At 43.7% G+C, this 27,617-nt stretch overlaps 1 protein-coding gene across 1 annotated transcript; it reads right to left on the reverse strand.

Moving 5' to 3' along the window:
* Positions 1 to 4,154: 4,154 nt before the first annotated feature.
* On the reverse strand, positions 4,155 to 26,206 carry MMP21 (matrix metallopeptidase 21). Its single transcript, XM_040438254.1, has 7 exons — positions 26,051 to 26,206; positions 25,123 to 25,765; positions 23,244 to 23,383; positions 22,605 to 22,746; positions 9,735 to 9,992; positions 7,748 to 7,920; positions 4,155 to 4,454 (listed from the first exon to the last, which is right to left on the reverse strand). The coding sequence occupies exons 1-7, from the start codon at positions 26,204 to 26,206 to the stop codon at positions 4,155 to 4,157; spliced, it is 1,812 nt and encodes a 603-aa protein (XP_040294188.1).
* Between the last annotated feature and the right edge of the window lie 1,411 nt (positions 26,207 to 27,617).

Genomic DNA, 27,617 nt, shown 5'->3' on the forward strand with positions numbered 1-27,617 from the left:
CATCAGAATACCAGTCTTGCGGAGTAGCCAGGGTTACAGAATCGGCCGGGCTATACTGTTTCCGTAAGGCCTTGTTCACACTGCAGTCATTTGATCGGGGATTGTGAGCCAAAACCAGAAGTGGAAACTTTGCATCTGCTTTGTGTTTTGGCTCAAAATTACGGAAGTGTGAACGAGCGCTAAGTCATAAAAGTGAATAAAATTAAAGTGATGGGGCGCTGTGCACCTCTTTATTCCAAATAGTTAGTCACAGGTCATTGCAGTTTTCAGGTGAGACAGGAGCCATCACAGAGATCACATAGACTTAGTGACTTTACTTATAAATACAACACGATAACATCTCAGGTAGAAAATAAATAGAACGTATCGCCACACGGACGGTGCAATGTGTTGTCAGCGTACGATGGCAAAACCATTCCAGTTCTGTGTCTTTTACAGGCAGAACGTAACAGGCGTAGGACCTGTCGTGTCGTTATCTGCTAGAGAAGACATTCGGTTCCTCTCTGTTGTCAGGTAGAAAGTATCCAAAGCACAAAAATAACAAACATGACGTAAAATCACCAGCGGCAGCCAGGGGACATTGCACGGGGCAGCTCCCAGACCACCTGTGGGCAGGGGCTCACTTTATTACTGCGGCATTCTGGACTGGGCCCCGGATCCGTGCCTCTGTATACCATCTGCCATCGACTTCTATGAAACCTACTTATAATGTGCAGTATGCAATAGTTGTTTTTTTTTTAAATTGATGGCAATCCTAGTTAGTATAACAGATAAGGTAAAGGTTTATACTTTAGCACAGGGGTAGGCAACCTCCGGCACGCCAGCTGTTGTGAAACTACAACTCCCAGCATGCATACTTGCTCTGCTCTTCTCAGAACTCTCACAGAAATGAATGGAGCATGCTGGGAATTGTAGTTTCACAACAGCTGGAGTGCCGAAGGTTGCTGATCCCAGCTTTAGCAAATGCATTCACATATTAAAAATCTAGATCCTCCCTACCCAGGCCCCCCTCCCAGTATGCCAACCATTGTGTACAGTTATGTCCACCGCTGCAACGGTGGCTGCACTTGTGCCGATCATTCGCCTAAGGCTACATGCACACGACCATATGTGTTCTGCGGTCCGCAAATTGCGGATCTGCAAAAAAAAAAAAAAAAAAAAAAACAACGGATGATGTTCGTATGCCATCTGTTTTGTTTTTTTGTGGATCTATTGTAACAATGCCTAAAACGGACAAGAATAGGACATGTTCATGTGGATAGCACACGGTGTGCTGTCCGCATTTTTTGCAGACCCATTGAAATGAATCCGCAAAGAAAAACGGACACGGAAACAAAATACGTTCGTGTGCATGAGGCCTAAGTTTGCATTGAGGATGAATGGATGTCTACTGCAGGCTGTAGGATGGCTCCTGTGCTGGGGGTCGGTTCTGTGGCGCCACGTACACAGGGCGTGCAGTATTAGGAGCGTGCAAATTGAAGTCATCCCGCTATTAGCTATATAATATGCAGTGGAACATGCTTGAGGTGCCCACCAAAAATGGGAGTGAAACGTTTTCTTCTGTGCAGGGGTCTCAATGTATAATGTTGCGCAGTCCTGAACGATAGGTTATAAGAACTCCGCCATACCAGAAGTGTCACTGTCTACACAGATGATAGTAAGCCTTCGCAGATCGTACAAGGAACAACTTGTGGTCCGATAACCCAGAAGTCCGTATCCGATGTGGTCTGGAGCCATAATGACTGCCTCTATGTACTTGTCAGACCTGTTACAGTCTCCTCAAAAATATACCTCTATATCACTGCAACGCTCTGTGGTCATGGATAGGGGCAGACTGGGAACTTAAAGTGGCCCTTGAAAAAAATACTAAAATTGACCCCGTATTGTAGTCAGGTCCAAAACTGATGGAAGGCAGAGCCAGCAATACCATATTGTGGCACATTATATCTCCAACAGAACCAAATACCACAGTCCATCACAAAATACATGCACAAAATCTTCCACTGGCCGGCCGCGAGGAGAACCCAGGCGGCCCCCTGGCATCGGCCCACCGGGAAATTTCCCTGTAAGGTCTATGGCCAATCCGCCCCTGGTCATGGATTAGTAAATGACCGGTATGAGGGGGGCTTGTGACAGTCATTCAGATTCTTAAAGGCAGTGCCTAACCTTATGAAAATATAATACAAAGTTCTGCAACTTTCTAATATACTTTGTGTTTCAATTCCTCCCCATGCGAAGGATCTCTTCTTGCTGTCAGTGAGCGGAAACATTCTTAGCTGAAAAGCGGTCTTTACCTAGTTCTTGCTCGTGTAGCTAGTGACAGTCCTCTGTGAGCTAATCTAATCTTTCCAGGCTCTTAAAGGGGGTTTACGGGATTCACATATTGATGGCTTATCAATAGGTCATTAATATGAGCTTGGCGGGGGTCTGACTCCTGGGCCCCCGCTGACATGTATGAAGAGGCCGCGAGCGCTTATTCCATGTAATGTCACGTTTATCGGTCACATGGCCTAGGAGCAAGTCAGTCTCATACAAGGGAACGGGGCTAAGCTGCAATACCAGGCACAGCCAGTATATAACTTATGGCGCTGTGCTTGGTGTGCTGTCAGGAGCTCCAGTAAATGCTGTGACTTCCTCAAACAGCTGATCGGCGGGGGTGCTGGGAATCGGACCCCCATCAAGAGATCATATTGCAGACCTATCCTGAGGATAGGTCATCAATATGTAAATCCCGGAGAACCACTTTAAAGGCTATGACACCTTCGAGGCAATTTTTTTATTATTGCATTTTACTCATTTTGAGATAAAAATAATTTTTTTCATTGGTCTTTATTAAAAAATATTGAGCCATTCTGTCACAAAGGGTTAACTGTTTGTCTAGCTGTGTGACTGGTACTGTCACTTTCACTCTGTGCCCCTTATCTCTAAATTACTAAAAAGTCATAAACATTTATTCACATTCTTATCAGTAAGATGAGGATTGAGCTGTAATGAATGTTTTATAATGTCAGAGAAGGAGCCGTCAGCTGAGCTGCCTGATGGAACAGAGTGAAAATACAGAACCTGCTACTAGAGAATCTCAAGGCTGTACAGAGAAAGGGGCTCAAAGTTTTAAAAAAATGAGTACAGTGCAATAATAAAGAAAAATATTGCCCCCAAAGTACAGTACACACTGGACTAAGGGTTCACTCGTCTGTATTCTGGACTCCGTATTCTTTCATGGTCCGACCATGAGTTTAATGACCCAAACTCGCCCCATCTTAGTTCCCTATGATAATGATAAATGAAGTCCCAGCAGAACCTTATTTATCATTGTTTTGCTACCAAAGGACTTACTTACCTGTTCCGTGCACCAGGGGCTGATTAAATCTACTAAAGGTGAGCTGGAATTTTACTATGGACGTTATATCCCTAAGATACTGTGAGTTTGGGTCAGTAAATCTGTGGTCTGGTTGGGACATGCTTTCGGAATACGGGAGTGTGAAATCAGATCTAATGTTGGGCGAACCGACCGATTTCAGCAGGACCAGCCATAATGTGTACTGGATGTTCAGTCTTTATTGGGGAATAAAAGGATCAGACATGTTGAATTTCACGCCTGATCTTTTTGTTCTTACGGCCTGTTTAAATGGAGCTTTTTGGCTCTGATTTTGGCACGTTTTCCACCTCAAAACACCGTCCCATTAATTTCAAAGGGAAGCAGCACTTGTTTTTTTTTTTTCATGTGGAAAAAAAGAAGCAGTGTTCCCTTTGTTGGTGCAGAATCCATGCTGAATCGCCCATTGAAAGAAAAAGAAAAAAAACAAAAAACACTCACATAGGGGAATGGAAGGAATAGCTGTTGGCTACTTAATGTGTTTCCATTTTCTGACAGCAAGCAGAGCTCTTCAAAAATAGTGAGGACGTGAAATGCAAAGCTTAAACAGTTGGAAGCCATTTCAGGTTGTGTCTGGTATTGCAGCTCAGCTTTACTGAAGTGAATGAGGCTGAGCTGCAATACCAGGCACAACCTGTGGCCAGGTGTGGTGCTGCTGTGGCAGAAAGTAGCCATGTTTTTCTAATCCTACACAGCTGGTCTGACCCGGGCATAATCACTTCATGGTTGTCGGGTCCCTCACTTTATCCTGTGGGAAGTCAAAGCGGTTTGTGGGGGTTCACAGTTTTAACAACGATGCGTGTACACTACATATATCAAACCACTGCTCTGAGATGGCTTGCCGGGGGAAGAGCCCATTGAGGGGCAGAGAAGGATTGGTCCGCCTGTCTTGGTCACTGACCACTCTCCAGAAGTGCTTCCCTTTAACGAGGAAGAGGGATTTGTGGCTGTAGGAGTAATACGCGGCGTCCAGGGTCGTGCTGGGATGGTTGTTTCGAACAACGGCGGGAAAGCTGTCCACGATTCTCTTCGGAAAACTCGGAACCACATGGTTTCTGTTCATATCAAAGGCAAAAACCTGCAGAGGAGGAGAGGATATTATTTATCAAATCCCTAGAAAATTCCTTTAATCCGGATTATTAGTCATAGAATAAAAAAAACAGACGCCGGATTACAGGAATGCACTACATATAAGAGGTTCGGTACAATAACATCCAATTTATACCTTTTACCTGTTTTAGTGACTACTTGCAATCCCCTTGTAATAACAATTCATATGTTCCTCTATTATTCCTACTACAAATTTGTGAATTGCCAGTTGTCTGCAATAAGGTTAGGGCTACACGGTGACACATGCTGACATTTTTTAAAATGACGGTCCATGGTGTCACACTGAGACATGCTGCGACTGCGACACAACAGTCACAAAAAATCCATCCAAGTTGGAATTTTGTGCGGCTGGCGCGTAGCAGTAGCAGTGCGACACCATTATAAAAAAATGTGGGGCATATTTATCGATCTCGCCTGTTTTTGGCTATAAAATTAGCCAGGTGTATTTCATTCAGCAAGTATCTACTAAAAGTCGCGCAGCCATTGATGATTTAGACTCGGCCTGTTATTAGTCTGACCTCTGGTGGTTGTTTTTCAGGATGACAGGTTCATATTCACTTTAATTGGTCCAAGTACAGAAGTACAGAAGTACGCCAGCTCTGGAGAGGAGTAGAAATTAGACTTTTTTTGTGACACATTTAGGTTAAAAAAAAAAAAAGGCGCACCTACAGAAATAGGTCAGAAAAAAGGCGCAAAACATAGAAAGCTTCTGAATTAGTCAAAAAAATCTAAATAGGAGAACAAGGTGCAAAAGCCTCTAAAACAGGCGCATTTTCAGTAGTAAAAAACAAAAAAAAGAGACTGTAAGGCCCCTTTCACACCTGTGTCACTGAAGAGGCTGAGAGCATTGAAGCTGCAGTTCTTATTTAGGCCACCAGGTGGCAGGCCAACATAAAAAATGAGCAATAGTCAGTAATAAATGTATTTAAAAAATTCATGATTGTTAAAAAAAAAAAATGCATAAATAACAAAAAAATATAAATATCATGGGTATCAGTGTGACCAACAACGCCTGTACTATTAAAATATAAAAATATTTTTCGGAAAAAAGGACTAAAAAGGCCAATTTCCCATTGCTTCTCTTCCCCCAAAATTTTTTATAAAATGTGATCAAAAGTCACACACACTCCAAAATGGTATCAATAAAAACTACAGATTGTCCCACAAAAAATGAGCCCCTAAACAGATTAGTTCACAAAATTATGGGGGTCAGAATATGGTGATGTAAAAAAAAAAAAATAAATTTATTAAACTTTACATTTATTTTTACACTTTTTAGACATAAAAAAACCTATACATATGGGGTATCATTACTGACCCAGAGAATGAAGGGCATGGGACAGTTTTGCCGCAAATGGAACGCTGTGGGAACAAAAACCGTAAAACGGTGAAGGAATTGCCTTTTTATTTCCAATTCCACCCCATTTGGAATTTTTTTTTACTGCTTCCCACTACATTGTATGCCATAATTAATGGTGGCATTAGAAAGTACAACTTGTCCCGCTAAAAATAAGCCCTCATACAGCTATGTGAACAGGAAGACGGCTCAAGGAAGAAAAATAAAAACGCAAAAACCTCTGGTATCCTAAGGGTTAGTGAATGTGCCCCAGTGGGCTGGTAAATATCGAAGAGGACGCTGTTCTCACACCAGCACCGCAGTCTCTTCAAATAGCTGATCAGTGGGGTGCCAGGAGCTGGACCCCCGCTCGTCTGCTATTGAGGACCTGTCCTGAGGATAGCACATCGATATCTGTAGCCTGGAGAACCCCTTTAAGCCGGTGAAGCTGCACCGACAGCTCAATGTGCGTCTCATTTTGGATTTAGCCGAGGATTTCACTCTTTGCAATGAATGGAAAAACGGTGACAGATCCAAGACATCTCCGCAAAAGGTAGGGCGTGCTGCGGATCTGAAAATCCACTGCAGACACTATGCACGTACAGTGCACATGTATACTGTGTATATATATGTACACTATGTGAATGATGGTCACACGTTGCCATGTTCTTATATAGTATGATAGAAAATCAAAGCACATGAATATATAATAACTATACAAGAGGTTATTAGAATTTCTCATAACGGAAGAGGTGCTGTCACCAATCATTACACGTCTTTTATTCTCCATGAAATAAGTATATTTGTGTTGTGCCCTTCCTTCATTATTCCTCCTGGAAATGTCTGAATACATTGACAACATGGTGCTAGCATTCATCTCTTACACAGTGGCTGTCCTGACTGTGTAGGGATAACCCCCCCTTTTCTCAAGAATAATGGTTCTCAGTGTATTCGTACAGTTCCAGGAGGAATAACAGAGGAACGGCTCAGCGCATTGTTCTAAGGAAAGATGCTGCAGATATGTTTGCTAAGACAGACGTCAGGAGAGGTGACAGGTCCTCTTTAATAGAAAACAGAGTCTCGAGAACACTGAAAGGACATTTTAATTCCTCCTTTTGGTTACAGCGCTTCCGTGTTCGTAAAAACTCCTCATTTTATGAGAACAGAACCGCGTAGCTAAATGTCAGACCTGGCACCGACTTGCCCGCTACAAAGTCCAGGTGGCGGTGGATCCCCTTAATTAGTATAGTGGGTGATAATTGCAAGACAGGAGCTGGTGCGCTGCCAAGTCTTAATGACATAGCAGAGTGGAAGGAGCTCATCAGCACCACGTTTTCATCTACACTACACCAAAGCCGATCCCGCGCGCCTTCCATCTTCAAGACGCAGTCTCATTAATAGGCTCTTACTAAATACATGTTAAAAATCCCAAATCTTGCAGGATTGTCTGGGCCACATAAGGGGGAGAGGGGGTATGCAGACATTTCCAGTAAAGAGGGCACTGCCACACTTCAGAAGAGGTTGTCGGTAGTGGTCCTCTGAGCACCCTGTTGTCAGAAATCTCCCATTCTCTGCAATGGAATTATAATCTACAAGCATGAATGGGGGGGATTACTGACAACAGACTTCGAGTGGGAAGACAAGGAGGAACATGTAGTCGGTGGGTGAGGAGGAGGTGGGCGTCAAACCCCCAAAGAACTTTCCCTTTAACAGCACCATTCCTTCCTATGGGTTGTGTCTGGTATTCAGTGAATGGGGCCGAGCTGCAATACCAGGCACAGCCACTTGCAGAAGGTGGCGCTGTTTCTGGAAGAGGTCAACTATGGGGAAACCATGTACATTAACGGCTATTGTATTTCTACAGGTTCCAGACTTGAAATGAGTTACTTTATGTCATGGACTGAGAACTGACTGTTTCCTCTCACCTGGGAGTCTTTAAAGAAGTAAATTCTCTGAGTTCTCCTGTCGAAGTAGGCTGTGTTAATTGGGCTGGGGATTCCAGGGAAACTTTGAGAAATCGGCCTGGGGTAGGTCTTCCCCTGAGTGTCTTCAGAGAAGGCTTTGTCATTTTCATTGTCGTATCTCCAGTACAGAGTCCCTGTAAATGCAGGGGAGACATTAAGGGCAGAGAATTCCCCAGTGCAGCGGTGACAGATCCCATGACTCCCCTGTATGAGGTGTCTAACAACACATCTCTTCTCGCCTTTCTGCTGGGGATATGTATTTTAATTCACACCCGTCACTGCTATCTCTTGACGATCCTACAACTGCTAATGTAGATTTTGACGTCAATCATCCTTTTATAAGGAACATACGTCTCAGAAGATCCTCCCGGAGGCAGATGGTCCTGCACCAATTCATTAGGGAGAGCATACTGCCAAGGAAGAGGAAGGATGCTTCTCGGTGACGGTGGTGGATCCTTGATAAAATCAAGACAAAACTTCCACCTGGAGAACATTGGACCAGCTTGAAGCCCTGTCTTATTTTAGACTTGTTATGAGAAGACCTTTTGGATAAGACAATTCTGCTTGGAGGAGTTGAAGGGGTAAAGAGGAAGAGGGTGAGAAGCACCAAAATCCTAAAACACATCATTGAGGAGCCAGGAGATATTCTGGCCACATGGATAAAAATTATTAAAGTGGTTCTCCGGGTGTTTAATATTGATGACTTATCCTCAGGATAGGTGATTAATATCAGATCGGTGAGGGTCCAAATCACCGCACCCCTGCCGATCTGGTGAGCACCGCAGCCTCTTACTAGGCCAGTGACATCACGATCATCGGTCTCATGGCCTAGGCACAGCTCAGCCCCAGTCAAGTGAATGCGGCTGAGCTACAATACCAAGCACAACCGCTATACAATGGATGGTGCTGTGCTTGGTGAGCTGTGAGGACCTCAAGGCACCTCACTGGAGCACCGTGGCCCTCATAAAACCTTTGATGAATGCTCGGGCGTGCTGGGTGACCAATCCCCATCAGTCAGATACTAATGACCTACCCTGAGGATAGGTCATCAGTATTAGAGACTTAGAAAAAAAAAAACTAAGACTCAGGAGAGGACATCCATGTTTGATCAATGGAGGATGGGTAAGAAATCACAAGTGATAGCTCTTCCATTTTGAAAATTGCAAATGTCCTAAAAAGGTTGTCTAGGGTGAGAAATGTTTTAGAAAGGACTTAAAGTAGGATAAAAAAAACCTCACTGATGTCCCACCATTCCCATTCTGATGCATACCGGGTTCCTGCTGGTCTCTACTTCCTGGTCCCGTCTTGAGACACAGGAAATGCCTGGAGATGCCTGCTCGGCCAATCGCTGGTTGAGGCGGGTCACTGTTGTGGCCAAAGATTGGCTGAACAGGCATCTCCAGGCATTTCCTGCATGTCAAGATGGGACCAGAAAGTAGACACCAGCGGGAACCCAACAAAGTATGGTGTGAAATATGTTACTGTGAGGACCTCTGCCACTTTAAAGCCATTTCTAAAGAAGTTTCTCTCACTGGACAACCCCATTAAAAAGGTTGCCTCAGCATCTGGACAGGGGTTTGTTCAGGGTCAGACGGGGGTTCCTTGGGCCCACCATAGCACATGATTCTAAGGGCCCAACCCCTATATCATCAATAAAGTCTAACAGGTTTTGAATCTTAGAAATAGATCTAGTGGCAAGTTATTGTCTACAAAGGCAGCTCCAAATGTGATTTATCTCCTGGACCTTTGGGGTCCATTGGATGATCCTCTGGTGGGCCAGTCCGATGCTGGGTTACTGTCTATGAGAAGATACAGATGTCATAAAGGAGGGTTAGGCCTTACAATTCCTCCCTATGACCCAGAACGGAGAACCACTCTGTAAGATCGTCTTGCCTTATGGTGGACTTTTCTATAGATCACTACTCACATGTAGCATTGATTTGTGTACCTTTAAAGAAGTAGTGGATGTCCTTGGTCCAGGTCCATACATGAACATAGGCATCGATGTTCTCTGCGGGAATGCCTTGCCACCCGGATGATATAGCAATGGGGTCTCCATAGCGTGTCCTGTTGTTCCTGTTCTCGTACATCCAGTACCAGCTGTTCCTGAAGAAGTACGTGTTGTAGCGTACCGCCATCTCTCCATATTGGTTCCTCTCCTTTCTCACAAAATCAAACACCGTGTCAAAAGGACCTTCACATGACCCTGTAATGGACAACATGTATGATAAGAGGAGGCATGCGTGATATGGAGATGTTCCATTGGATGACCCATATGGAGATCAGCTGGTCACTGCGGAACCGGCTGCTCTAACCTAAGCGTTGTACAGCCGTATAGTGACCAGGTAATACATGGGCATGGTGAGCCAATCAGAGCGTGAGACACACATTGCAGCTCCTCTTTGCTAGACGGGGGTATACTAAGTTGGAGGAACCCCCCCTTTATGATTTCCATATGTCCTTATACAGAACTAATGGACAACCCCTTTAAGATTTCTTGGTATGGACGTCTACTACTATGTTACATCCCTTAAGAAGATAAAGTAACACATGGACACTTTGGCCTGCAAACAGCGCCACTCTTGTCTATGGCTGTATGTAGTATTGCAACACAGGCCTGTTTAAATGAATGAGTCTCAACTGCAATACCAGACACAGTCTATAGACAAGAGTGGAGCTGTTTCTGGATGAAAGTAGCTTCATTTTGTCAACATATTGTCAAGATACACAAACCTCCTAAAGATTTAAAGGGTTGAGCCCTACTGCCTTTTCCGGGGTAACCTTTAAGACGTCATGCGTTATTTTTCTTTAGGTATTTTTGCTAGATTGTAATCTCTGCAAAATTTAAAGGGATTAGAAAAACCTGCTCCATAGGTGGTGTCTGGTATTGAGGCTCAGCTCCACTGAAGCGAATGAGGCTGAACTGCAATACCACACACGACCACTGTGACAGGGGTGGCGCAAAATTTTTTTTGGGGAAGAAAGCAGCTATTTTTCTAATCCTATAAAATCCTATTTGACGCCGTATAACTGGAATGTACTGTGGACCATAGACATAGGATAGTTGTTGGTTCTGGTAATAATTCCCTTGTTATTTCGTGTTTTATGTATATACATTTTTTTTAAAATAAATAAGCCACACCCTCAAATAATTGACCACACCCATAATTGTTGGCCACACCCAATGCAAAATATTGTGTTCCAGGCAAGTAGCACAAGCCCTGATGCCCTTAAAGTCGCCCAGTTTTCCCCAGACATAGGCCAAGTAAAGGTGGAACTGATGGGCACACAGGAGGCGCTTCCCCTTTAAGTCAGATTTCTTCTCGGCAGTGCATTGCAGTCACGTCTGCGCCCGTGCGCCATGTTATTCTCCGGTGAATTACAGCCCTCCAGCATCCTCCGTGTCTCCGCATTTACATCATTATTACTTACCTGCAGCCAGGGATATTACCTTGCGGGTTTTATTGGCATTTTCATGCGACTTTTATTAGCTTCTTATATTTTTATTTGTATGCCTGATACTTTGATTAAGGTTACTCTCCCGGAGATGATTTTTTCTTTTTTTTTCTTTGTTATTGCGCGTATTGAACAGAATTAAAGGGAAAATGAATGTGTCTGAATGTTTACAGGAGAAGAAATTACCTGGCGGCGGCGTCCTCCGCATCCACCTCCCCAGACTTAGATAAGAAGTGGCACCGTTGTTTTATATTCATAAGCGCGTAGATTTCTATTCATGTAGATTGCAATTTTACCGTTTTGTGCACTTTTTATCTGTTACTTTGTATCACTTTTTATGCTACAAATCAGCAGTGATGTTCTTGTATGTTTTTTGGTAAGTAGCGCTGCAGTTCACAGCTCTGTCAGAGTCATTAGTAGGTGCTGCGCCTGTGCAACGCAGGAGAACGCATTTATAGACGACCCGTCCTCGCTCTGAATGTGTCTGTTTTACTAAATACTTGTATTTCCCATGAAACAGCAGTTCTTGTCTTAGAATTAGGCATTGTGCTGTTCCTCTGTTATTCCTCTTGGGCGTTACCTTTCGCCTTGTTAATAGGGGGCGCGCACAGTCGGGCGCTGTCCAGCCAGAGCCGACAGTGTGTAGGGACGTGGCCCATTGACAAGTGGCATAAGTACACACCGCTGTGAATGTATTCAGATATTTCCCAGGGGAATAGCTGAGGAATGGCAAAATGAGGAGTTGTAAGAAAAGATCTAAAGAAGAGCAAAGAGATCCGTCACCCAAAAAGTGCATAAGGACCATAGAGGCAGCAAGATGTCTGCAGCTCCCTAGTGCTACTGTTTAGTATGGAGTAGATCTGGCCGGGTTCCTTATATTGCTATTGTAGGAACTGACATATCTGTTAATCATCCCCATTTTCCATGCTGTACTGTTTGATACTACCCTTAAAAGATAAAGCCCTGTTGTCAGGTCACTGCCTCTCACAAGGTCAACACACTCTTCTCCTGCTGCTGGAAGCCGACTGATGGACTACAGGGCGTTCTCATCCACTTCACAGCAGGGAGCACATAGAGTCAAAGGGGGTGAAAAATCAGACACTGGGGCGAGAGGCACAACTAAGAAGACACCCTGCACCGCTGAGACCATAAAGGACCAGAAGAGCCATTGTCACATAGTAACAGTAACATAGTACATAAGGCCGAAAAAAGACATCTGTCCATCCAGTTCGGCCTGTCATCCTGCAAGTTGATCCAGAGGAAGGCAAAAAAAAAAACATGAGGTAGAAGCTAATTTTCCTTACTTAGGGCTCATGCACACGACCGTATGTATTTTGCGGTCTGCAAAAAACGGATCCGCAAGAATACATCCGTGTGCATTCCGTATTTTGCAGAATGCGGACAATAATAGGACATGTTCTATTGTTTTACAGAAATACGGACACACGGAAACGGAATGCACACGGAGTAACTTCCGTTTCTTTTGGGTACCGATTGAAGTGAATGGTTTCGCATAGGGTCCGCAAAGAAAATACGTTCGCGTGCATGAGCCCTTAGGCTACTTTCACATTTGCGGCAGAGTGATCCGGCAAGCAGTTCCGTTGCCGGCAATCTGCATGCAAACGGACAGCATTAGTAGACGGATCCAGATGCGGATCCATCTCACAAATGCATTGCAAGAATGGATCCGTCTCTCCGTTTGTCATACGGACCCGTTTCTATATTTTTTTTCACATTTTACCGGTCTGCGCATGCACAGACAGGAAGGACAGATCCGGCATTGCGGTATTTTTAAAGTAAATGAATGCCGGATCCGGCATTCCAGCAACTGATCTGGAATTTTGGACGGAGATAATACCGCAGCATGCTGTTGTATTTCCTCCGTCCAAAATGCCGTTCAGTGACTGAACTGAAGACATCCTGATGCATCCTGAACGGATTTCTCTCCATTCAGAATGCATTGGGATAAAACTGATCAGTTATTTTGCGGTATTGAGCCCCTAGGACGGAACTCAGCGCCGGAAAAAAATAACGCTAGTGTGAAAGTACCATTAGAATCACTGCACACTTCACTCAAGCAAGGATGAATGGAAATTAAAATGTCACAGGAAGAGGTGAGAACATCCCGGACCCGGTGTCCTAATTTGCTGGAGCATAGTTAACGGCTCTTCCCCTCCCCCGGCCTGACGGAAGAAGTGCTCGACCATCAGTTTTTGGAGGTGGCGGGCCAACGAAAAGAGACATTAAAAATAATCCGGAAGGAAAAGTTCTCGCACAGAACCAGCCCTGTATATAAGGGGTACTGTGGTTGCAGCAAATAAAACCAATTCATTATGTAACAAACGGGCAATTTTCTAATATAATTTCTGTATCAAGATCTGCGCTTGCTGTCATTGAATTGAGGGACTGCGCTAATAAGCCCATTCTGGTCATGTGATGATCACACAGGTGCACAGCTCGTTAACACTGGTACTGCTACCGTAGCCCTAGTGATGATCACCAGGGCAGATATTCATCATCTGAAGGTTCCCATTCAATAGCTGCAAGCAAAGATCTTGAAAACTGTCAGTAATGTATATATAACGCAGATTTCTGCTCTTTATGCAACTATTGGAACATTTTCATACAATTAAAATAGAGTTTTTCGATCGGTCATGCTATTTCACCCATCTGCAGCATAACATGAGTGTCCGCCGTTGATCATTATTTCACATTCAGGTTAAAAATTTTGTGCTGATTAATTTCTTAATATATAATTATATCCACCTGAGCTTTGTTTTTCTGATACAGAGCTACTGCATAGACATAGATTTAGAGCATAACATGCTGGCTACTGGCAACCACCACTAGGGGGAGCTTTCAGCATACTCCTTTAAAGGGAACCTGTCACCTCCCAAAACCATCCCAAGCCCCCAGCAGTACCTGCGTGTAGCCAGCAGTGTGTTTCTGATGATGCCTTTCTTCCTGCAGGCAAAAGTACTGAAAACGTTGTTTTATCCCCTGCCCGGCGCGCTTCTCCACACATGCTTGAAGTGAAGGGGGCAGCGGCCTCCTTGCGTCAAGTCACGGTAACCACGACCCCTTCCCTGCCCCTTCGCTGTGACTGACAGCTGGCTGTCCGGCAAAGGCAGCCGAACCGTCGCGCATAAGCGCTGTCAGTCACACCGAAGGGGCAGGGAAGGGGTCGTAGTTACCGTGACTTGACGCAAGGAGGCTGCTGCCTCCTTCACGTCAAGCATGTGTGGAGAAGCGTGCCGGGCAGGGGATAAAACAACGTTTTCAGTACTTTTGCTGCATCGACCTTCAGGAAGAAAGGCATCATCAGAAACACACTGCTGGCTACACGCAGGTACTGCTGGCGGCTTGGGATGGTTTTGGGAGGTGACAGGTTCCCTTTAACCCCTTAACACATAATGCCATACATGCATGGTATTAGCATGTACCCGTGATGCACCAAGATGTATGGAACAAGGTCATGAGCTGAGCTCACTCAATACAAGGCAGATGCAGACTGTATAATACGACAGGCGCCCGCCAGCAGTGACTGGGATTGAAGATGCCGCCGATCCCAGTCATTTAAGCACTCAGATGCCGCTGTCAATAGAGATTTTGCATCTGTGGGGTTAGACGGAGGGAGGGGACTCCCTCTGTCCTCCTATCGGAGCCCCCATGGTGAAATCACAGGGCTCCGATCAGTTGCCATTACAGCCTCAGGCCTTTTGAAGGTTTCCAGGCCTGTCATGGTTAACTGCCTGTAAAGCTGTGCATGAGGCACTGCCTGACAGGCAGCCAGTGAAAATTCCATAGACTGTAATAGTATTCTATTGCAGTCTGTGGGACAAGCAATCAGAAGATTACAGGAGAATAAAAATGACAGGTAAAAAAATGTTTAAAAATAAATAAATAAATATAAATATATATATATATATATATATATATATATATATATACACATATATACATATATCTATAACCTTTCTTTCCCAATTTTACATATAAAACGAAATAAACAATACATACAATAAACAATATAAAAATAAAATATAACATGTATTGTGGCCCCCAAAAATGTCCAACCTATTAAAAAATCAAAATATTTTTCTGTGATGGAAAAAAAAATCCATCATTTGCCATTTTTTGGTCACATTGTCTTCCCCCCCCCCCCCATAAAGTTGAATAAAAAGTGCTAAAAAAAAAAAGTTATATGTACCACAAAATGGTATAATTAAAAACTGCAAAGAACAAGCCATCATTGAGCTCTATAGATTGAAATATAAAAAAAGTTATGGGTGTCAAAAAATAGCTATGCAGGGAATATTTTTATGTTTTTAATTATTATATATTTTTTTTTTAAGTAGTAAAGCAATAAATACTATACAAATTTGGTAATTGTGCCAGCCACAGAATAAGGAATTAGAACTTGATGTCATTTTTAGTGCACAGTGAACACCATTATATCAAAACCCAAAAAACCTTGGCAGAACTGTAGATTTTTTTAAATTTGACCCTACAAATATTTTTTTGCTGTTTCCCAATACAAGGTATGGTACATTTAATGGTGCCATAAAAAAATACAACTTGTCCTGCAAAAAATAAGCCCTCATAAGCCCTCATATGGCTAAATGAACGAATTTTTTTTTTTAAAAAGTTGTGGCTTTGAAAGGCAGATAGGAAGAAATGAAAACACAAAAACAATAATTGGCCTGGTTATTTAAAGGGATTCTGTCATGAGATTTGTGCCCTATAACCTAAACATATGGCCAGGTCCCTACTAATAACCTGAATCCGAAACTGTCCTTATTAAATGTGCCTGTGGCTCTATTAGCACATAAAACAGGTTTTTATAACCTGTCATTCACCTACCTAAGGTGCCCAAGGGGACGTCGCTTCATACAGGGTGCCCGGCTGCAGCCATCTCCGTCTGGTGCCCAGCGCCGCCTTCCCACTAGAAATCGCCGCCCTCCCTTTCTATAGAGCCGCCTCCCTCACCTCAGCACCGCCTCCGAAATCGTCCGCTCCCTCAGCCAGATCCCGTGCGGCTGTGAGAGGATGGCTGCAATAGGGCGGTCAAGGCAGGTTTGAGCGAAGTGCGCCGGATGGCGCATGCGCACTTCGCTCAACGAGGCCGCTGCCAGGAGTCCGCACGGGCGCATCAGGTTAAACCTAGTGCGCACGCGCGGGATCTGGCTGAGGGAGCGGACGATTTCGGAGGCGGCGCTGAGGTGAGGAAGGCGGCGATTTCTAGTGGGAAGGCGGCGCTGGGCACCAGACGGAGATGGCTGCAGCCGGGCACCCTGTATGAAGCGACGTCCCCTTGGGCACCTTAGGTAGGTGAATGACAGGTTATAAAAACCTGTTTTATGTGCTAATAGAGCCAGAGGCACATTTAATAAGGACAGTTTCGGATTCAGGTTATTAGTAGGGACCTGGCCATATGTTTAGGTTATAGGCCTCAAATGTCATGACAGAATCCCTTTAATGAGTTTAATGTCTAATGGTGTGCACTGGGCTCCCTCTAGTGGTGGCTGTAGGTAATCGGCATGTTATTTTTGAGAGAAATAACAAAAAGCAAAGCTAGATAGAAAAAAAGAGCAAGTTGACCGCTATACAACCACCTTGCTTATGGCCTCATGCACACGACCGTTGTGTGCATCCGCGGCCGTTGTTCCGTTTTCCGGAAAATGCACCGTTTGGCTTCGCGTCCGTGATCTGTTTTTCCAGTCCGTGAACAAAATATGACCTGTCCTATTTTTTTCACGGACAACGGTTCACGGACCCATTCAAGTCAATGGGTCCGTGAAAAATCACGGATGCACACAAGATAGTCATCCGCGTCCGTGATCCGTGTCCGTTTTTCCTATCATTTTCAATGCAAACTTTACTTTTTTTTTTTTTTTTTCACTTTTCATGTCCGTGGATCCTCCAAAAATCAAGGAAGACCCACGGATGAAAAAACGGACACGGATCACGGAACAACGGAAACCGTTTTTGCGGACCGCAAAAAAAAACGTCCGTGTGCATGAGGCCTATATCAGTGAGTAGATTATATTTAAATGTAAAAAAAATATTTAAATAGAGAGTTTATAAAGGGGTCCCTCAGGGGCTGAGGGCCACACTCGTGCACAGATAATGTTATTGCAGCCAGTTGAGCACCAGATTCATTTGTAATATTGATCCTATCTACTACAGAGGATGGTGAATTCCCAGCTACTGCATTAGGAAAACTTCCAGGTTTGACCCATCCCCCATTCGCTCGGTCTGCACTGTTTTGGGCACCTGGGAAATATTAGAGCCGTGAAACTGTCAAAGTGCAGTCCAGGAGTAAGTTGTAGGACGCTCGCTCTCCTCAGGTTTTTGCTGATGTGAGGCCAAACAGGATATCCAGACATTTATTACGATAAAAAAAACTCAATTCTGCTTCTCCTAGTACCCAATCAAGACCTAAACCATTTGATCCCTGCTGAGCTTACAGTCTTCTAAGACATCTTCTGAAAAATGTACAGTGTTACAGAACGCAGCCCTCCACATTTTATGACACTGTCCCTGATGCCTGCAAGCCTGTCTTCACTAAAAAAAATAATATAAAAATAAAGAGAGAGAGAGAGAGAAAAAAGATCACAGGAGTGGATAGGTCACTGCCTTCTGCAAGGTCATCACACTCATCTCCTGCTGTTATCATTTTTATGATCTGATTGACTACAGGATTCCCCCATCAAATTTATAACACTGCTCCTATCACACCCATCCCTGTGTTCTCCTATATAATGACATGGGTAGACAAGTCACTGCCCCCAACAAGGTAATCACACTCATCTCCTGCTGCTTTTATTCTTATGATCTGATCAGCCTATTGACAATATTATATAATCATGTACCAATTTGATAAAATTGATATATACTCTTTCTCTGTAACTTTTTATCAGCTTGAAAGAGGGTCACTAATTGAGAAAGAGAGAAAAGATCACAGGAGTGGATAAGTCACTGCCTTCTGCAAGGTCATCCCACTCATCTACTGCTGTTATCATTCCTATGATTTGATTGACTACACGATTCCCCCATCAAATTTATAACACTGCTCCTATCACACGCATCCTTGTGCTCTCCTATATAATGACATGGGTAGATAAGTCACTGCTTCCAACAAGGTCATCACACTGATCTCCTGCTGCTATTATTCTTATGATCGGATTGACTTATTGACAATATTATATAATCATGTACCTATTTGATGAAATTGATATATAGTCTTCCTCTGTTACTTTTTTTTATCAGCTTGAAAGAGGGTCACTCATTGAGAGAGAAAAGATCACAGGAGTGGATAGGTCACTGCTTTCTGCAGGAACATCACACTAATCTCCTGCTGTTATCATTCCTACGATCTGATTGACTACAGGATCCCCCCATCAAATTTATAATACGGCTCCTATCACACACATCCCTGTGTTCCCCTATATAATGACATGGGTAAATAAGTCACTGCCTCCAACAAGGTCATCACACTTATCTCCTGCTGCTATTATTCTTATTATCTCATCAGCTTATTGACAATATTATATAATCATGTACCTACTTGATGAAATTGATATATACTCTTTCTTTGTTACTTTTTTTATCAGCTTGAAAGAGGGCCGCTCATTGTAAGGGCCTGAAACGTTGCTATGTCTGCACTTTTCATGGCTGAATTAAATAAAAATATGCACTTTAAAAAGCAACATGAATTCCGATGTTTGCACCTTCTACCGGCTGACTGAAATACTACACAAATCCAATATACGAGTTGGAGTGCTGTCAGGAGCTGTTTTTTCTATTGACGACACGGTCCCCGGGTGGAGGAGGATCTTTAAGTGCCGAGCATCCAGTAGAAGCATAATCTACTGATGAGCGCTGCCGCCAGAGTATGTTCTAACTACCTACAAAAGTGGATAGCCTACTTCCTCCGTCAAGTTCATCATACTGATTTGCTGCCGTCACCATTCCTATGTTCTGATACGCTCCATCCAGTTTGCCACTGAGACGTACATCCCTTTTCCTCGCCAGTGGACAGGTCAGTGCTTCCAGCAAAATCAACACACTAGTTTCTGCTGCTGTCCTTATTCCATGATCTGATTGGCTTCAGGTTGTTCTATCTCTGCCAATGTCATAAGCAGGCCCTTGTCACCTGTCCTCACTATCGTAACCACAGGGAGTCAGGTCTCTGCTTCCTGTGAGGTCAAAACACTCCTCTTCTGCTGCTGGATTTATTCTCTTCATCAGAATACTTCACCGAGGTATACATATACAAAAAACTGCTATAGGCAGTAGACAGTATGTAGAAATGCCTCAAACAAGATCCTTGTAAACCATAGGAGATTGGCCAATATGCATCGAGGTTGCAGGCGACGCCATTTTTTGTTCCGCAGTGCACTAGGATTTGAAGGTGCACCGGGTGAATGTGAATCGCATCATAACAGAGTCAGATCCATAAGGCTGAATTTACACACAGCAAATGTACTGCCATTTCTGTGCTTGGAATCTGTCCCTGGGGTTGTGATGGCGGGAAGCACATGGATTCTGTAAGCCCCATTCAGGTGTATGGGACAGTCCCAGAAAACTCTGTGAAAAATCGACCGCATATGAATACGTGGAGCCTACGAATGTGCACATACACAGCATACAAATAATAAAACCGATCAATGGGACCAGATAGGGGACGGATTATTATATATAAAAATAATCTTATTTATCAGATGGTCATCGAAATGTATATAGCAACAGCATAGGCAAAGAGTTATCTTCTGAGGAAGAGAACCATCTCTATAGCGCCACCTTGTGGAAGTGGCTCCCTATGAGTCAAAATCACTTTTTAACAAACCTTGGGATTTGACAAGGGAATATAGCCGAGCCACATATATAATATAGCTGTTTCGGGGTCCTAGCCCCTGGTCAGTACAGAGTAGGATTCTGGCTGACTGGGTGCAATGCCTCAAGGGGTCGCTAGTGAGATGGTTTTCTTTCCTTGGGAGATACCTCTTTGCCTATACTTTTCCCATGGAGCATTACCCATAAGTCTCCATACATAGCTGGTCACTTTAAGGAGATCCAGCGCCCACGCCTAAGCTATATAGCAACTAAGAACCTTCAAAAGAAAATCTAAAATATAATGTTATCCCATCTGCTAAATCTATGACGTATCACTAGGATATCTCACAAATGTCAGATAGGATCGGATCCCAGAGGTGGGACCTGCACCGATCTCCAAAATGGGGCCCCCTGAAATGAAGTGAGAGCACACTACGAATCCCTTGCATCCTCGCCATTCATTGCTATGGGACTTCCAAAAATAACCAAGTGAGTATGCTGGGCTATTTCTAAAAGTCCCATAGCAGTGAATGGAGGGTGCACCTTACATGGGCAGTGCGCTGTCCCTTCGCTTTGGCACCCTGTTCTGGAGATAGGAGCGGGTGCCAGAGGTGGGATCTGCACCTATCTGACATTGAGCGCATATCCAGACACATCTCATACTAGAACTAATCTCTGATCAGTTTTCTGCTTCTGGTCTTTTGAAATTCCAAATGATGCTGTGCACCGTGTTGAAGACACACAGCGGTGCGCGGAGATTTGTTTTCTAGGCAATGCATCATGGGGAAAAAAGGAACTCATACCAGCCAAACCAGAGACCCCATCTGTAGACTGCTCTGTTCTGGGGGCTTTCTTCTCATCAGTGCAGAACTGGTTACTGGTTGGAAGGACAAGATGCCTCCGTTAATGTGCATTCTCTTTTCCCATGAAGCATTGCTTGAAAAATAAGTCTCCATACACCGATGTGTCTCTTCAATAAGAAACAGCACCCGACACCCTGAGCTGAGTCTTCGGGTACTTTCACACTTGCGTTTTTCTTTTCTGGCGCTGAGTTCCATCAAAAGGGCTTAATGCCGGAAAAGAACTGATCAGTTTTATCCCCATGCATTCTGACTGGAGAGCAATCCGTTCAGGATACATCAGGACGTCTTCCGTTCAATCATTTTAAATAATTGGGCAAAAGATAAAACCGCAGCATGCTACGGTTTTATCTCCGGCGAAAAAAACTGAAGACATGCCTGAACGCCATTTTTTTCCATAGGAATGTATTAGTGCCAGATCCGGCATTCAAAATACCGGAATGCCGGATTCGTCCTTCCGGTCTGCGTATGCCATCAGTTGGCATACGTTTTGACGGAACTGCTTGCCGGATCACTCTGCCGCAAGTGTGAAAGTAGCCTTAGGCATCTTATCCCGTCAGCCAGTACCCGGCTCTGTACTGATGGGGGCAAGAACCTGGAAACGTATCCCCCCAGAGTAAAAGAATATGGACAGATAGATATGTGATAGATAGATAATAGATAGATAGATGGATAGATGATAGGATAAAATAGATTACATGATAAATAAGATGCTAGATACAATGATAAGATAGAACAGACAGATAGATAATAAAATACATTAGATAAGATAGATATAAGATAGCTAAATAGATAGATATGAAATAAATACGGTAGATATGATACTTAAGATTAGATACGGTAGATATAAGAGATAGATACATATAGCAGATGATGGATATAGATAGATAATATATAGATATGAGATAGATAATAGATAGATGATAGATAGATAGATAGATAGATAGATATAGTAGATGATAGATAGATGATAGATAGATAGATAGATAGATAGATAGATAGATAGATAGATAGATAGATATAGTAGATGATAGATAGATGATAGATAGATAGATAGATAGATATAGTAGATGATAGATAGATGATAGATAGATAGATAGATAGATAGATATAGTAGATGATAGATAGATGATAGATAGATAGATAGATAGATATAGTAGATGATAGATAGATGATAGATAGATAGATAGATAGATATAGTAGATGATAGATAGATAGATAGATAGATAGATATATAGATAGATAGATAAATAGATAGATAGATAGATATGAGATAGATAGATAATAGATAGATATAGTAGATAATAGATAGATAATAGATAGATATAGTAGATAATAGATAGATAGATAGATAGATAGATAGATAGATAGATAGATAGATAGATAGATAGATAGATACAGATATGAGATAGATATAGTAGATGATAGATGGATAATATCCGGTGACGCTGGGTGACCCCCCTGTAGAAGCGGTTACATCAGCCCTATTACCTAGCTTTTCCAGAAACAGACGTAAAGCACTTTGTGAGAACTCCATGTTTTTGTCTGTCGGATTATCCGTCCCTTTCGCTTTTCTGGGAGAGGTTCCAGGCCCAGCAGGGTCCGGACAGACGTCGGCCGCCGCTCCCTACGAATGAGGACTAATCAGCGCCAGCGGCTCTTACCGTACAGGTTCTGTATCGCTTTCCTGTCAGACCAGTCCAGTTCAAAGCCTGACTCCTGGGGGATGTAATTGGGTTGCATTATTGATCCCGTCCTGTGGATGTGCGATAGTCCGAGGACATGGCCGATTTCATGAACTGCAACCTATTAATTGGAATAAAGACGTAATCAGCGGCGGGTTACCTTGTTAGAGTGGAGCACCGGGGGAAGGTTTAATTAGAGAAGTGATATATGCAAGCGGCCCAGGGCTGCAAATCCAACAACCCCGCTTGCTGTCTTCTTCCTTATCGTCTCTCTGTACACGTGAAAAATGGTGTTTTCATATATGCAAATGAGTCTCTAGGAGCAATGTGGGCGTTGCCATTACACCTAGAGGCTCTGCTCTCTCTGCAACTGCGGCGCCCTCTCCACTTTGATTGACAGGCTCAGGTGTGATGACTTTTCAAAGTGCAGAGGACGCAGCAGATCCTCATCCTCATTTGCATATATTAAAACATCACTTTTCTCAGTAATGTGGACACATATGAACATGGGACCAACACAGATGCCTTCAGCTGCCAAGTGCACATGTAACAGGTCAGCCGGTGTCATAGGTGCAAAACTGCTGACAGATGCCCTTTAAGCTGGAGGACATCACTTACTTTCAGCAGACTGATCCCGTTGTCACTGCTTGGAGCGGTAAAATGTTCATCGTCATCAAAATGGATATCTCCAAGAAACCAGGCATGGGCAAACTCCTGGCCCGATCCGTCGAATGCCCTGGTGCATCCCAAGTGCCGCCCTGCGGGTGACATAAACAGTTACATTGTAGCAAGTGAACGAAATATGTGTCAGCACTAAGACCGCCATCTAAGGGTCGCCAATGTCCCTAAAATATGCACCAGCTCTGCTAAGAAAAAATGGCGTCCCGTGTATCGGCGTCTGCGGGTTACTCCTCATTTGCATACGGCCGAGGAGGCGCTGCTTTCTTCACTTTCTAACGTTCATGACTTCTACAATAAATCACAGCAAAGTATAATCATGGAACATTTGCATATTAAACAATTTTATAATTATCCGCTGTCTGGGAGTATAATATACGGCAGAGCGTCGACTCTCGGTAGTTAAGTTTTAGAACAAATAGAGTTTTACGAGACTGAAACGCTCATTAAGGACATTGTCTTTGTTCTGTCTTTTATGGCAAAGGTTAACCAATATCTTCTCTGCAAAGATAAGCCGCTGATTGCACGTAGACGGTAATACCTGCGGTGTGGTCCCGAGCGTAGGGCCCAGCCCGTGGAGAAAACTTATTAAAGGGGCTGTACTGTTGAACGCCTCTTCTTGGGGCACCGATCGCTGGCTGCTGAGCTCCAGACGGCACAGCTCCATATACCGCTTAGTGACTGGAAATGGTACTGCAGCGATTATCCCATTACAGTCTATGGGGTCTGGTGGTGAACGACAGTGTCTGGCAATGCCGGATCAGGTTACCGGTGATGTGAAAGTATACTAAAGGGCTCTGATATGGCTTCCCAACTCATCCTGGTTGGAAAGAAACAAGTCAAGCATTGTGCCGGGTCTGCTCATTTTTGGGATCACTTAGAGTCCCGATTGTCATCCTATGTAAATCTTACACTAACGTCATGCCAAGGTCCATTAGAAGAAAACCCACTGAACGTTTCACTTGCATTTCTCTTGACTGTACACATTTCAGCCATTCGTGTCGTCTGCTGCTGCATTAAGGCCTGTGGCGACCCATGGGCTAAATATGAGGCGGGAGGAAGTTCTCACATTTTTAAAGGAGCGATAAAGGGGGAACAAAACTGTCTAAATAATAATAATGCCTTAATGTCATAAATAACCATAATAATGCAAATATGCAAAGTTACAATTAAATAAAACACAGAATAATAATAATAATAGCAGTGCCATATAATGCTCACTGAAAAGACCCTCACAGCTGTTATATAATAGAAACGTACAGTACCCAATTAAAACTCTCTTACGCGTTGGGAACTCCGGCACTGCAATCTGGTCGCTGTAATCCAGCGTACATGCCGGCTTTCAGATGGACAAAAATGCTACACATAACAATTTTTGTCCGGCCGAAAGTTGGCATATATGCCGGAAAGCAGCCAGATTACCACCGGATCCCATTACAGTGAATGGGGATCCAGCGGCACACGGTGGTATCCGGCTATGCCGGATACGGTGAACCTTGGCTGTCTTTCCCTCCGACAGAACAGACTGCCGGAGTTCCCAGCACACATGTGGCAGTGGCACATAAACAGTGACATGCATTGCTTTACAGTGCCAAAATCATGTCGCAGCTGGCACCATAAAGTAAACTCAAGACCAAGCTCTAAGAAGGGATTGAGAGCAGACTGCATGCAGTGGGGTTAAGGCTTAGGAGTCCCTGGAGCTATTGTCCTTAGATAAAACTTTCCAGTTACCAACATAGTACAATGTAAGAACATGGCAATAAAAAACTTTAAAAAATTATACTCGAAGGGAAAGATTTTATCAAGAATGGGCACCTACCTCGTCCAAAGCCCAGCTTGATATCAATTTGTGATAAAGGTGAGGTACTGTCTTCTTCAAAGTCCAAAGGCATGACCTCGCTCCACATGCGGAAGGCTAGCCTAAAGACGTATCTCTGCTCACTTATAGAAAGCTGGTTGCTGTATCCTTCCCCAATCATGCGCCATTTCAGGAGCTTTTTGCTGAATACCTTGCCTCCAGCACCCTGAGACGCTTCTTGTTCTTTCCTATATTTGTCTGAGAACATTAATTGGTCCAGGAACCTCTTGGAACGTTTCTTTGGAGCCCCGTCACCCTGGTTTGTGATGTTCTTCGTTGAGTTGATTTTGCTCGTAATTTCGACCAAATTTGGCTTTTCCTGGATGGTTTTCAACGCCTGGTTATCAGGAACACCGCATCTTGGCTTATTCATGGCATTAATGGTGACATCATCCAGCCTTCCAGTTACTGGTAAGTTATTCAGCTTTTGAAATTTTTTCAGTGCTTCTACGAAATGAGAACTTTTTGTTGGCTCGGGTGACCTTTTCCCCAAGTTGGCTGTCGCCTCTTGCATTGGATGAATGTCTTGCTGGTGTCCATTATCTTTAGTGACTGTGTCTTCCCACCTGACTGGCTCTGTCCAGCCATATTTTGACAAATATTGCTAAAATGCGTAAAAAAAGAAACAGAAAAGCACTGAGGATGCTGGAAAATCGACATGATTCAAAAAGTTGAAGAAGTAAAAAATACACATTTTATTAAAATCCCATCAGTCTCTGACATACATTTCATCAAATGTATAGTTATGTTAAACTGATCAGTGCTCTCATCAGTGATCTCCAGCTGCAGGCCATCAAAGGCATGCTAGGAGTAGTAGTTTTGCAACAGCTGGAGAACCACAGGTTGGAAGCCACTATAGCTCACGTCTTTGATATAATAGTGCACTGACCTGTGCTGAGGCGAAGTCTGTGACCAGCTCGGCTTGCTGCAGATTAGATGGTTCCATATCTGATTGATCCCTCCTATGGAAAAGCCTTTCGGAGTTGCTAAACCTGGACACCATTGAACAATGCAGGATCAGTATTACGAGGCCGTCAGCCTTCATGTCCAGTTCACTCAAAGGTTGAGCCCTCAACCAAGGACTGTCAAGTGATATTGCTCCAGATGATCTCACTTCTAGTTCCTTTTATAGACTGCTGACTATCGTCTTGCATTTTTCACACCCAACGAGTCTCTTTCGACACTATTTGGTCAACGCTTAGTCCTCAAAGTGTGCCTAAGATGTGTCAGGCCAGGACAAACATACATGAGTATCAGTTTGATGCCAACTTGTGTCCTCTGAACAATTATTTGACTTTTGGTTTGGACAGAGGTCACATCTCTGCATGGTTCCTTCTAGATGTTTCAGTTGCTTTGGAAATTTTAGGCTAATTGGCTTCCAGTGAAATTGGCCATAGAATGTGTCAGAGAGGACTATCTCCATTGGGGACGGGGTTTGATAAGAATGGGGACAATGTCTTGGACATATAATAATACATCATAATGACAATTGCTCAGTATAAATATACAAAAACATTGATTCTAATACTGTATCACTGATCTAAGCATCCATACCGGAAAAATGATCACTGTTGTTGGGGGTATCAGGAGATGCCAGCCGTAGGAATATTTACATTTGCCGAGTTCGGTCTCACGTTTTAAAGTGGTTTTCCACTTTAAAAATAAACTACCGAAGTTATTCAACGAAGTCACGTGCGACTTTGCGAATAACTTACTTCGGCTCATCGGAGCCCATACATTCTAATACTGTATGGAGATGGATCTCCATACAGTATTATTCTGAAGTTTTGAACAAAGTGACTTCACATGAAGCATCCGAAGCTTGCTTCGCTCAACACTACTCTCCACCATGACCAAGACCAAAGAGCTGTCTAAGGACACTAGGGACAAAATTGTTGACCTGCACAAGGCTGGGATGAGCTACAGGACAATAAGCAAGCAGCTTGGTGAGAAGGCAACACAAGATAACCGTCATCATCCTCAGTCTGGGGCTCCATGCAAGATCTCGCCTCGTGGGGTAAGGATGATTCTGAGAAAGGTCAGGAATCAGCCCAGAACTACATAGGAGGACCTGGTCAATGACGTGAAAAGAGCTGGGACCACAGTCTCAAAGATTACCGTTAGTAACACACTACGCCGTCATGGATTCAAATCCTGCAGGGCACGCAATGTCCCCCTGCTCCCGCCAGCACATGTCCAGGCCCGTTTGAAGTTCACCAGTGACCATCTGGATGATCCAAAGGAGGCATGGGAGAAAGCCATGTGGTCAGATGAGACCAAAATACAACTTTTTTGGTATCAACTCCACTGGCCGTGTTTGGAGGAAGAAGAAGGATGAGTACAACCCCAAGAACACCATCCCAACCATGAAGCATGGGGGTGGAAACATCATACTTTGGGGATGCTTTTCTGCAAAGGGGATAGGACGCCTGCATCGTATTGAAGGGAGGATGGAT

Source organism: Bufo bufo, chromosome 6 (assembly GCF_905171765.1).
Source record: "Bufo bufo chromosome 6, aBufBuf1.1, whole genome shotgun sequence".
Taxonomy (NCBI): Eukaryota; Metazoa; Chordata; class Amphibia; order Anura; family Bufonidae; genus Bufo; species Bufo bufo.

Coding starts and splice junctions, on each gene's coding strand:
- MMP21 (XM_040438254.1), bottom strand. CDS start 26,206: ATGAAGGCTGACGGCCTCGTAATACTGATCCTGCATTGTTCAATGGTG. Junction 22,747..23,243: donor ACGGGATCAGTCTGCTGAAA/GTAAGTGATGTC, acceptor TCCAATTAATAG/GTTGCAGTTCATGAAATCGG. Junction 9,993..22,604: donor AGCGATACAGAACCTGTACG/GTAAGAGCCGCT, acceptor TGTCCATTACAG/GGTCATGTGAAGGTCCTTTT.